A 12,357-nucleotide genomic window follows, 5' to 3' on the forward strand; every position below is an offset into this window, starting at 1 on the left:
TTAAAATATAAAAAAATAAAAATGCTAGCATTGATCAGTGCTCATCATTTTGTAAAAACTAATATTCTTTCCCAGAAGCCACTACTCTTTGTATTCTTGTCACTTTCACCCAGGAGTTACAAAAATGCTAAAGACAGTTACTTTTTACTTGATTCAATGTCAAAAGGTTGAAGCTAGGCCACAATCCTCACCTTTCTCTTTCCCTAAATACTTTTCTTCCCCTCTCCTAATTACATGGATTTATACTGATTTACATGAATTTCAACTTTCAAAATCATTGGTCTTTGCTGAATGCAAATAAGCACATGGGAAAATGATATTAAGTTTGCACAATTGATCTTTCATCATTTCAAATGGTACCTCTGAGCAGTTCCTGAAATGTCTGTCTGAAATACTCCCAGCGCTGAGTGTCATCAAGAGATGGGGGGTCACGCTGGGGAAACCCATTCTCGGTGATGTAAATTACAGGGTTATTATACGTATCCTAGAACAAGAGAGCAGAAGTTTTATTCCAAACAGATGTTTAAAAAAAAAAAGCTCATAAAATCAGGTGCATTACCCTCTATCTTCTTGAAGCTACAACCCCAAAACTAGTTTTCATCAAATTGCACTGACCCTATTAACTTAATTTTCCACACACTGACCTTTTATGACTAACAATGGAAAAGCAAAACTGTGCAAATGTCCATGAAGACAGTCAAATGACTCTTATTATAATGAGAAGACAGAAATATCTTTCTTCCCATCAGCATCTGCTGATTGTCACTGCTCCTTAACCCCTTAGTCTCGCTGGTAGCTACATTCTCTATCCCCACAGGAGGGGTCCTGAAAACCAGTAACTTGAAATTTTAATTTCTGATACCTGGACACCATCCAGCATAGTGGCAATCCGGATAGAATCCAGCCAGATTTTTTTTCCTTAAAATGTCCTTTAACATTCACAACTGTGGTGCCAGCTTGAAAAAATATGTTCAAACTACTTTCGTGGCTATAAATGACTTTAGCAGCAAATTGTAAAATGACTACTGATTTTGCAGCCCATTACCAGTTAGCTAACCCTTACCAACTCGAATCTTAATCTGTTCTTCACTGGCCAACAAATGGACATACTACCTAAAAGCATCCTTTTCAATTCCATATACATAGGCCTGTCTTGCCATCTTTACATATTGGAATATACATGGACACAAACAAACCATGCACTTGCCTTGATATACTTCAGTAGTTTCCGTATTCCCCATGGCACAAAGTAGATCCAGCCCACACCTTTCCAAGATGGATCTGGAAAATAATCTATCTCCATATCCTGAATAAAACCTAGTTCTCCTTTTTTATTCTCCTGGTACTTGACAAAGCGAGTTGTGTAGTACTGCACAGCAAAGAAATCAGCAGTGCCTTTGATCATTTTCTTCTCTTCTTCTGTAAATTCTGGAAGCCGTGACGATGGATAGCCTTGCTTCTTACTCATGGATGCAACCCGGGACTTGACAAGTTCAGGATAATCACCATCAATGAATATGGGTTTAGCAAAGAAATCCAAAGTGAAAGATATGACTCTCATAGTGGCTTCCCGGTCGGGCACTGAGTTGGGATCTGCTGGCTCTGACCAGCCAAAAAAAAGTGATAGGGACACCATACCCTTCTGCTCTCTTCGGAATAAGGAATTGTAGCTATGCCAGGACCTGGCATGAGCCTTGATCATATTATGAGCTGCCTGATAACCTCCAGTCCCCGGGTGAGGTACACCAGGAGCAAAGATACCCATTTCATATGCTATCAGTGCATAAGTATTGGGCTCATTTATGGTGATCCACTGCTTGACCCGATCCCCAAAAGTACGGAAGCAAAACTGAGCATATCTGTCGAAGATGTCGATGATCGCCTCAGACAACCAGCCTCCTTGGTCTTCCAAGGCCTGAGGCAAATCAAAGTGATAGATGGTCACTAAGGGTGTAACTCCGTGTGCCAACAAATCATTAATGACCTTGTTGTAATAATCAATTCCTAAGAGAGAAAATATGAGAAAAGCTCTCTTTAAGATGTTGAAAAATTTTAAGAGAGAAAGAATCAGTGCGAGGGGGTGACATCAGTGGCATATGGGAAGAGGCTTGTTCTGAAACAGATACATATAAGCAAATCACTGTCACTTAATGCCGTGCTACTGTCACAGGTACCAGAATTATTTTGTTATTTGGTTGTCTGTGTGCTCATTTTTGTCTCTTAACTCTATTAGAATACAATTCACCTAAAAGCAGGGGTCTTGAATGTCTAATTTATCTCTGGCTTCCCAAGTTCTGGGATACTATCAGAAATAAGTAAATAATAAAGAGTTGTTGAATGAATGAATGAATGAATGAATGAATGAATGAATCTCAGTAGTATTGGATTGTGACAGCTACCTGAATGCTTGTCCAGACCTATTACTCCCACTGCTCTAGAAAAGAAAAACCACTAAGCCTGAATAGGTTTAGCACACAGAGCGCCAGAGGTATGGAACATTGTGAGAACCTGTCTGGACATTTGCTCTAAAATGCTGGCACAATGCATGAGATCACAGGGCCACCCCCAACTCTGATTCTCCTGGGACTGCAAGTATGAGAGAGTACTTTTAGGTGGGCTGCAGAGTCCAAAAGAATGCTACTACAGCTGGGAATCGTAGCACATGCTTGTAATCCCAGTACTTGGAAAGCTGAGATAGGAGGTTTGTAGCCAATGTCAGCTAATAAGTGAAGCCCTTCACAACATAGTGAGACCCTGTTTCAAAATAAAGAATGAAAAACAGGGCTAGGGGTATAGCTTAGAGGTAGAATGCCCCTGAGTTCAATCCCAATAATGCAAAAAAAGTTATTACATTGAAGATGCTCTATCTCAGAAACCAAGGCCAGCCTCATAATGACTCCTATGTCTTGGTAGAGACTTTCTTGGGAGAGATTGATATTAGTTCTACACATGTTTTTATGTTTAAAAGTATAGGAACACTTTAAATGGTGCAATGTAAAATACACTTCAAAAAATATTGCCAATGCTGATCTCAATAACATGTATAGAGAAGGAAAGGCAGGTGTAGGACCCAAGGAGAAACCCACCAGTGTGGCATGCATGGGCAGCCCTGGCACTCTGAAACCAATTATGATGTCTAATTGCAATGCACCAATAAAAGTATATTTTTAAAGTAGTAAGGAGGAAACTGAAACTTGTAAGAGAGAAGCTGTCCTGTTTTAAGAAATTGCTGAACAAAGATGTAAACTCATATGCAGAATTATATCACATTACACGTTTACCAGCAGGAAAGGCTCTTTCTTTGTTTGTTACTCTGAGTATCCTCGCATGTAAAAAACAAACAAACAAAAAACAGCCATGGGCCATAGCGCAGGCTTGTAATTCCTGTGTTTGGGAGGCTGAGACAGGAGGATCGCACAAGTTCGAAGCCAGCCTCAGTGGCCTTAAAAGACCACGTTTCCAAATAAAATATAAAATCGTTCTGGGAGTGTAGCCCAGAGGTAGAAGGCCCCTGGGTTCCATCCCCAGTACCACCAAAACAAAAAAAAAAAAAAAAAATAGTAAGTCACACTTTTTTATTGCTTCATGTATTCAATCATTCATTTTTTCATCATTTAAATATACATTGATAAAAATAATTATTACATGCTGGACACATAAACATAAGCAAAATCAACACCATTATCTTCTCCAATAGCTTATTAGGAGGAACTAGAGATTCATTTATGTACAAGTATAACATGGTAACCTTAGTCAAGGTAGTTTTCAAAGCAATGAACATAATGGTTCCAAGAGTGAACAATGTTACCAGGCTACCTAAATTTTTCCCAGGCTCTTTCATCTACCAGCTGCATGACCTCAGCAAGTTGCTTAATCTCTCTGCATGACCTCAGCAAGTTGCTATCTCCCCCACTCTATGAAGTGTGGATAACAATAAAACCTATTGCAATGAACAGAATTGTGAGCCTTTAATGAATAGGTAAATTGAACAGGTTTAGAGCACTTCTTAGCATATGGTAAGGGCTCAGTATGGGTTAGCTATCATTCTAGTGATAATTATTATTGTTATTGTTGTTATCAGTGTCACCTAAGCTGATACTTAAAAGGCAAATATAAATTACCCACACAAGATGAAAAGGAAAAAGCAACCCAGGAATAGAATAAAAGGAAGGAAATGTGGAAATAAAGACCACCCAAATCAGAAAAACAGACAGAGTTACAAAGCAAGGCTTCAGCCAGCATTATTTGTATCTGGAATATATTCAAAGGCAGTCAAGTATTATAGGGTATATATATTGTCTAACTGAAGATGGTTGACACAGAAGAGACGGAAGATTGTTAAAAAGAAGACACTTATCCTATGTGGTTGGTTGGAGGAGCATACTTGGATTTCACTTGTTAATCCTGAGTTTCCTGAGTTGAAATCAAGGTCATGGACAAGGAGGGAGAGAAAGAGAGAGAAAGAGAGAGAGAAAGAGAGAGAGAGAGAGAGAGAGAGAGAGAGAGAGAGAGAGAGAGAATGATAATTACTGACCAAGTCGTAATTATCTTGGTTGGTTCTGCATAAGTGTGGTTTGACAGCCTAGGCTTCTAATGTAGGGTCACAATTTTATTTTCATATATATTCTGGCCATTTTTGCATATTGATTCTCTTAGAATAATATGGCTCTTTCAGTGCATGTGTTCAAGATGAGGAGAGTACATAGCTCATCAGAAGAGGAATAAAAATGGGAAAGGTAAGCAGGATAAACAGAAATCAGATGACTCACACTCGTGTGTTGGCTACTTGCTAAGTATTTTTAACAACTAAGCCCACATTTATTTTGCAGACTGGAATGGAGTGTGAGCCATTCATAACAATATCATATTTGGGATACAAGTCTGTGTGCTATTTCTCACTTGGTAGGCAGGCTAACTTCTCCCCTTCCAAAAATGTGTGTATCCAAACAATGAAATGGGTGAATTCAGATGTGACCAAGGCAAGAATTTTGAGGTAGGGAGTCGTTTCTGGATTGTTCGGGTGACCCAATACAACCACAGGAGTCTTTCAAAGGAGAAGAAAAAGACAGAAAAGTAGGCTAGAAACTGTCTGTTCCATTATCCTGGGTTCTGTTGCTGAGATAATAACAGTGTCAGGTCTGTGGCTGACTCATCATGCAAATGTAATATAAATAAAAAATAAACTTTTGTTTTAAGCCACTGGAAAAAAATAAAGATGCGACAACAAAAGAAGAGGCAGAAAAGGTGGCAGAATGTTCAAGTCTCTCCTACCATTGCTGGTTATGAAGATGAAGCCAAGGAATGCAGGTAGCCTCTAGAAACTAAAAATGGTCCTCAGCTGGTGGCCAGCAACAAAACAAGGACTTCAAGAATCTACATGTTACCAACAACTAGAAACCAAAAAACAGATTCCTCTACACATACTTTAGAGAGAAATGTGGTCCTGTAAGAACCCTAATTTCCACCTTGGAGAGACCCATATCAGACATCTGACCCACAAAACTCTACAGCAACAAATCTGTCATTTTATGCAGCTAAGTGTATAGTCATTTAGTCATTTGTTGCAGTAGTAATGAACATCTAATACACTCATCAAACTTTATGAAACTTTCTTTTTCTTTCTCAGTGAACAAGCATTCCAGGAAGCCATCTCAGGGCCCATGTAAAACCTCATTTCCGCATTGGTCAATGGGACATCAAAATATAAAATGATATAGTTATCTTGAAGTTGATATATGTGTGAAGATTGTCCTAGCCAACCCTTTCAGTGGCTTTAAACATAAAAATATCAGTTTTGTATTATTGGAGTCATACAACATAGACCAGATGCTAGGCATTTTGCCTAATCTTAGCACTAAGCCCAAGAGTTAGATATTTCTCCCTATTAAACACATAAAAGACGGATCTTGAAAGAGTATCAGTGCTGTCTAATGGCACAGCCAGCATTGAAACCCAATCCATACCACTAAAAACACTGAGGTTTTCCCATGACCAAAAACCATTTCACACATTAACTAATGTTCCTGAGACAGAGTAAGGTGCTCAGTTTCACAAACTTCAAATTTGCCTACTTCACACCTGATCACAATACGAGATTCCTTTCCTTTTTCTTTTTGGAGGAATCATTAATGATGGTCAACCAATGTAATTCAAAGGACATGATACTCATGAGTCAAACTGAAGATAAATAAAATTTAAGTACCAAAGCATTGCATAAGTAATATTTAATATCCCAGAACTGACTACTGTATTTCTGGTTTATACAGCTTATTCAATGCTCTGATGAAACTCTTTTCTATGAGGCAGTGGAGTGGAATTTCTAAGAGCAGAGCACCACTCAGATAATTCAGTCAAAGGATCATAGACAAATCGCTGGTCTCTCTGCACCTGTTTATTCATCCGTGAAGTGGGATGTTAACAGTGTCTCCTCCTGACTGTCATGAGCTTTGAATTAGAACAAATTGTCAAAGGTCATTCAGCTTTATCAGGCGGGTAAAACTCAGTGATACCTAATCCTACGAATAAATGTTTCTTTGGTTTTTACCTTCTTGTTCTTGTTCTTGTTGTTTGGGCTTATTTTGCTTCTGGTACCAAGGATTGAACCTGGAGACATTCTAACACTGACCCACCCATTAGCCCTTTTTACTTTTTGTTTTGAAATATAATCTCACTAGGTTGCTGAGAGTTTTGCTAAGTTGCTGAGGCTGATTATTTTAATTTTTTATTGGTGCATTGTATTCACAAATCTTAATGGGATAAAAGATGGTGGAGACATACATGCACACATCACCTAATTAGCCCTTATGCAATTCCCACCCCATTCCCTCCCCCACCCTCCTTCCCATGCTTGGCTTAGTGATTGACTTTGATATGTTTGTTTAAATACATCATGTACTTTAGAGTTTTCTTCTTTCCCCCTCCCATCCCCTAAGTTAGGTCATTTTATTTTTTCATCTATAAATCTCCTTCTTCATATAGAGTTTCTCCTGTTACCCATTTCTCTCTAGCTTTCGCATATTGGAGAAAACATCTGATTTCTTCTTTTTTGTGACGACTAATCTCACTTATCATAATGTCCTCCAGTTCCATCCATTTTCCTGTAAATAATACAATTGTGTTTTTCTTTATGGCTGAGTAAAATTCCATTGTGTACATATCCCACAGTTTTGTGATCCATTCATCTGTTGATGGACATCTTGACTTGTTCCATAGTTTGGCATTGGTAAATTTTTCAGCTATGAACATAGATACACATGCATTAGTTTGGTAGTTTGGTTTCCTTTCTTTTGAGTAAATACCCAGAAGTGGTATTGCTAGATCAAATGGTAAGTTTGTTCCCATTCTTCTGCAGATCCTCCATACTGTTTTCCAAAATGGTTGCACTACTTTGCAATCCCACCAACAATGTATTAGAGTTCCCACTTCTCCACATCCTCACCAGCATTTGTTTTTATTTGTGTTTTGAATGATGGAGTTAGGTGAAATCTAAGGGTAGTTTTTATTTGCATTTCTCTGATTGCTAGTGATGTTGAGCATTGTTTCATGCATGTATTGACTATTTTAATTTATTTCTTCATGAAGTGTCTATTTAATTGCCCATTTTTTGATTGGGTTATTTGTTTTCTTTGTGTTGAGTTTCTTGAGTTCTCTGTATATTCTAGATATTAGTCCTCTATCAGAGGAGTAGGTGGCAATAAAAGGCAAACACTTACACACAAAAAAGAACAAAAAATCAAAACAACACCAACAACAAAATTAATGCAACTCTACAACTAAATGATTATTCAGCAGACAGGGCCTTTGCAGTCTCCCTCTGTACAGATCCAGAGTGCCACCAGCACCTTTCCTGTGGTGAGTCTTGTTCTCTGAGTCTTCCTCAGTCTATGCAGATGGTCAATATAAATGGGGCTGGATTTAGTGTTAAGTGCAGGTTACCCTCCATGCCTTTCACAGGTTTGGAGTCTCAGTCTCTCCCTACCTCTATTGATGGCATATGCCTCTGAGACCAAACTCAATGTAGAAGTCTCTGTTCTCCAAAGCTAGGGCTAGGCTGGTCTGACTTCTTCCCATTCACCATGATTGTGAGTCTGTGGTGATCCTGGAGATCCTACTAGTTGGGTCTAGTATTAAGCATAGGTGTCCCCACACACTTTCCACTGATCAGAGCTTGAGTCTGTCTGAGCCTCTGCTATGTCCAAAAGCAGACCCCACTCCCACCTTCTCCAGGCTGAACTGCAAAGTCTCAAACACAGGGAGTTTATCGGGGCTGCATGAGTTTATGGGGTCAACAGTTGGGAATTTTCCCAAAGGAGCTGTGACTTCACTCACTGTGTTATTGAGTGCCACTCTGGATTTCTGGAGGGTGTGGTAACCTCAGCTGCCACTACTCCTTTGCTGGGTTGAACCACAAAATCTCAGACCCAGGGAGTTTATCAAGGCTGCGCGAGTCCCTGGGGGTGCAGTACTGGGAGTTCTCCTGTGGAGACCGCAGTTTCACTTAGGATTTTAGTGCATGTTATTCTGGATCTATGGATGGTGTAGTGAGCTCAGCCATGGCTGGTGCTGGCAAGATGGTGCCACCAAGGCACCCTTGGCCATGAGGCTAGCAGGTTTCTTCTCTGGTGTTGAGCTCTGCTCTGGATCTCTGGAGGACATGGTGAGCTCAGCCACTGGAAGTTGTAGCCGGTGTTTGCACAGGAAGAACTGATGACTTACAATCCCGTTGATCTGCAGCTGTTCACTTCAAGTCCTTGTTTTCCTTTTTGTCTCCAAAGTCTGGTGTTGTGAGTCAAGATGGAGCTGCTGCTGCAGTTTCCACCACCTCAAGGCAGGCAGGTGTTTTTCCTGCTCTCTGGTCAGTCTTCTAATCTTTTTCTCTGTTCCTTATATTTATCAAAGTTTTTACTTCTCTACTTATAGTATATTCTGGCTTTGTAGGAAGCTGTTTTTGAGGCAATGGAAACTGGGTATCCACAGGACTGGTATTGCTTCCCTCGGTCACCATCTTCTCCATTTCTGAGGCTGGTTTTGAACCTGTAATCCTGCTGTCTCAGCCTCTCAAATAATGGGATTATAGATGTGTGCCACCATCACCAAACAAATTTGTATTTTTAAATGATAATTAGTTATTAATCTAAGGACCTTGAAACTTTGAAAGATCATTTGGACCCAGTTCTGCTTCTTGGCATTTAAGAAAGAATTATTTTAAAATTTAAAACTTTTATAACTGTCTTTCATAGTCAACACCGTATTCTATGTTTAATTAAGCTTGGTTCTACTTATTTGCTATGGAAAATATGAAACACATTTGAGTTAAAGGTCTTCTGCATACAGGAAAAATCAACCAGCCTTTATTAATTCAAATGTAAAGGTGGCCTTGGGGCAGTTGGGTAATAGGTACAGGTTACAATTGTGAAGTATGTTATTTGAGATGACAGAAAAATACCAGACATCCAGTGGCAAAAACATAACTACAGCTGGAACTCAAAGGGGTCAAAGTTGGAAGATGAGGCAATCAGCCTTTGAAGCCCATTGTCCCAGCTTCTCTCATCTCAGCTTCTCTCAACACATCTACTTACTTACTTACTTACTTACTTACTTACTTACTTACTTCTTCCAGAACTGGTTTCTCTTTATGTGTCAAATTTTCCATGGCTTCAAAATGGTGATCCCATCTGCCCAAGCTATCTCAGAACCCTGGTGCTGGGTGCCAGTCACTGCAGCCTATCAAGACCTCAACTGAAACAACCTTAAAAGGGAAAACAACCAGGCAGGCTTATCTTACACCATGAGGTTGCACAAGGTATATAATAACAGAGTTAAAGTCTTCCCTTTTTCTAGTGGACTGTGTTCTGTGGGCAGGATTGTATAGTATGAAAAAATGGGGAAATTGCCTAAAAAGGAAGTATCTGATATCTAGAAGGGCAATGATTCCAATTTAAAAAAACACTATAACAAACAAAAAATATTGTAACAAAAAATTCACTTTGTGTGCCTAACACATCTAGATTCATAACATTTCTAAATTCATACCATCCATTAATTTCTTTTTTTTTTTTTTTTTAAATTTTATTTTATTTTATTTTTTTTAACAATTTTTTTTATTGAACATAAATAGTATACATTTACACTATATTTGGTGCCCTCTCCCCCCGCCCCCGTTTTCTCCCCCCCCCACCAATGGTTGGCCAGGTTAACCATGTCTTATTCATAATTTTACACATGTTCAGGTGAAGATGCTCCTTAATCAAGATCGGCCTTTCTCCTCTCCTATCTTTCCATTAAAACTTAGCTAGTATTTCCCCTCTAATATCTGGGGTCCTACTGGTATCCTTTGTGTTTTCTAGTTTGGGCATATTAGAGGAAACATGTGTATCTTCTCCTTCTGTGCTTGGCTGATCTCACTTAACATGATGCTTTCCAGGGGTTTCCATCTTCTTGCAAATGATAAAATTTTGTTCTTCTTTATGGCTGAATAGAATTCCATTGTGTGTATTTCCCACAGTTTTGCTATCCATTCATCTGTTGATGGTGATCTGGGTTGGATCCATATTTTGGCTATTACAAATTGTGCTGCTATGAACATAGGTATGCATATGTTGCTGTATTTCTCTGAATTCAACCCTTTTGGAAAGATACCCAGGAGTGGTATAGCTGGATCATATGGTGGATCTATTCCCACCTTTCTTAGGAATCTCCACACAGATCTCCATAGTGGCTGAACTAGTTTGCACTCCCACCAACAGTGTAAAAGAGTTCCTCTTTCCCCACATCCTCGCCAGCATTTGTTGTTGTTTGATTTCTTTATGCTTGCTACTCTCACTGGGGTTAGATGGAATCTCAGTGTAGTTTTGATTTGCATCTCCCTGATGGCCAGTGATGAAGAACATCTTTTCATGTATCTATTAGCCCTTTGTATCTCTTCTTTTGTGAAGTGTCTATTTAGTTCATTTGCCCATTTCTTGATTGGGTTGTTTGTTTTGTTGGTGTAGAGCCTTTTGAGCTCTTTGTATACTCTGGATATTAGCCCCCTATCAGAATGGTGGCTGGTAAAGATCCTTTCCCATTCTGTAGGCTTCCTCTTTAGGTTATTGATAGTTTCCTTTGATGAGAAGAAACTTTTTAGTTTAATGTTATCCCACTTGTTTATTCTTGCTTTAATTTCCTGAGCTTTGGAGGTTTTGTTGAGAAAGTTACTGCCTGTGCCAATATGTTGTAGTGTTGAACCTATGTTCTCCTCTACTAACTTCACCGTCTCAGGTCTAATTTCTAAGTCTTTGATCCATCTTGAGTTGATTCCTGTGTTAGGTGAGATATAGGGGTTTAGCTTCATCTTTTTACAAATGGCTAGCCAGTTCTCCCAGCACCACTTGTTGAAAAGGCTGTCTTTTCTCCAGCGTATGTGTTTGGCCCCTTTGTCAAAGATTAATTGACTAAAGATGTGTGGGTTTGTTTCTGTATCTTCTATTCTAATCCACTGGTCAGTATATCTGTTTTTGTGCCAGTACCATGCTGTTTTTACTACTATTGCTCTATAGTATAGTTTGAAGTCTGGGATTGTAATGCCTCCTGCGTGTTTCTTGTTATTGAGAATTGCTTTGGCTATTCTAGGTCTTTTCTTTCTCCATATGAAGTTCATGATTGATTTTTCTAGGTCTCTGAAGAATGTCACTGGTATTTTAATGGGAATTGCATTGAACCTATAGATCAGTTTTGGCAGAATGGCCATTTTGATGATATTTATTCTGCCTATCCATGAGCACGGGAGATCTTTCCATCTTCCAAGGTCTTCTTCTATTTCTTTTTTTAATGTTTTATAGTTTTTGTTGTAGAGGTCTTTTACATCTTGGGTTAGGTTTATTCCTAGGTATTTTATTGGTTTTGAGGTTATAGTGAATGGAATTGTTGTTTTTGTTTCCTTCATTGTGGATTCGTTGTTGGCATAAAGAAAGGCCACTGATTTCTTTAGGTTGATTTTGTAACCTGCGACTTTGCCGAATTTGTCGATCAGCTCCAGAAGTCTTTTGGTTGAGTTCTTTGGGTCTTCCAGGTAAAGGATCATGTCATCTGCGAATAAGGATAATTTCACTTCCTCTCTTCCTATGTGGATTCCTTTGATTTCCTTCTCTTGTCTGATTGCTGCAGCAAGAGTCTCAAGGACTATATTGAAAAGGAGAGGTGAAAGTGGGCATCCTTGTCTTGTTCCTGACTGTAGCGGAAATTCTTGCAGTTTTTCCCCATTCAATATAATGTTGGCTTTGGGTTTGCAGTATATTGCCTTGATGATGTTGAAGTACTTTCCTTCTATCCCAATTTTTTGCAGTGTTTTTAACATAAATGGGTGTTGGATTTTGTCGA

At 39.0% G+C, this 12,357-nt stretch overlaps 1 protein-coding gene across 1 annotated transcript in view; it reads right to left on the bottom strand.

Annotated features, from left to right (window-relative positions):
* LOC308264147 (cytosolic beta-glucosidase) overlaps positions 1-12,357 on the bottom strand; it is a gene marked incomplete at both ends in the record, with an annotated part of 134,585 nt that overhangs the window by 60,326 nt on the left and 61,902 nt on the right. The window contains 2 exons of the mRNA XM_080697268.1: positions 361-484; positions 1,208-2,004. Coding sequence (XP_080553394.1) covers positions 361-484; positions 1,208-2,004 — 921 coding nt within the window. The remainder of the gene's footprint in view (positions 1-360; positions 485-1,207; positions 2,005-12,357) is intronic.

Source organism: Muscardinus avellanarius, assembly GCF_963383645.1.
Source record: "Muscardinus avellanarius genome assembly, chromosome: 6".
Classification (NCBI taxonomy): Eukaryota; Metazoa; Chordata; class Mammalia; order Rodentia; family Gliridae; genus Muscardinus; species Muscardinus avellanarius.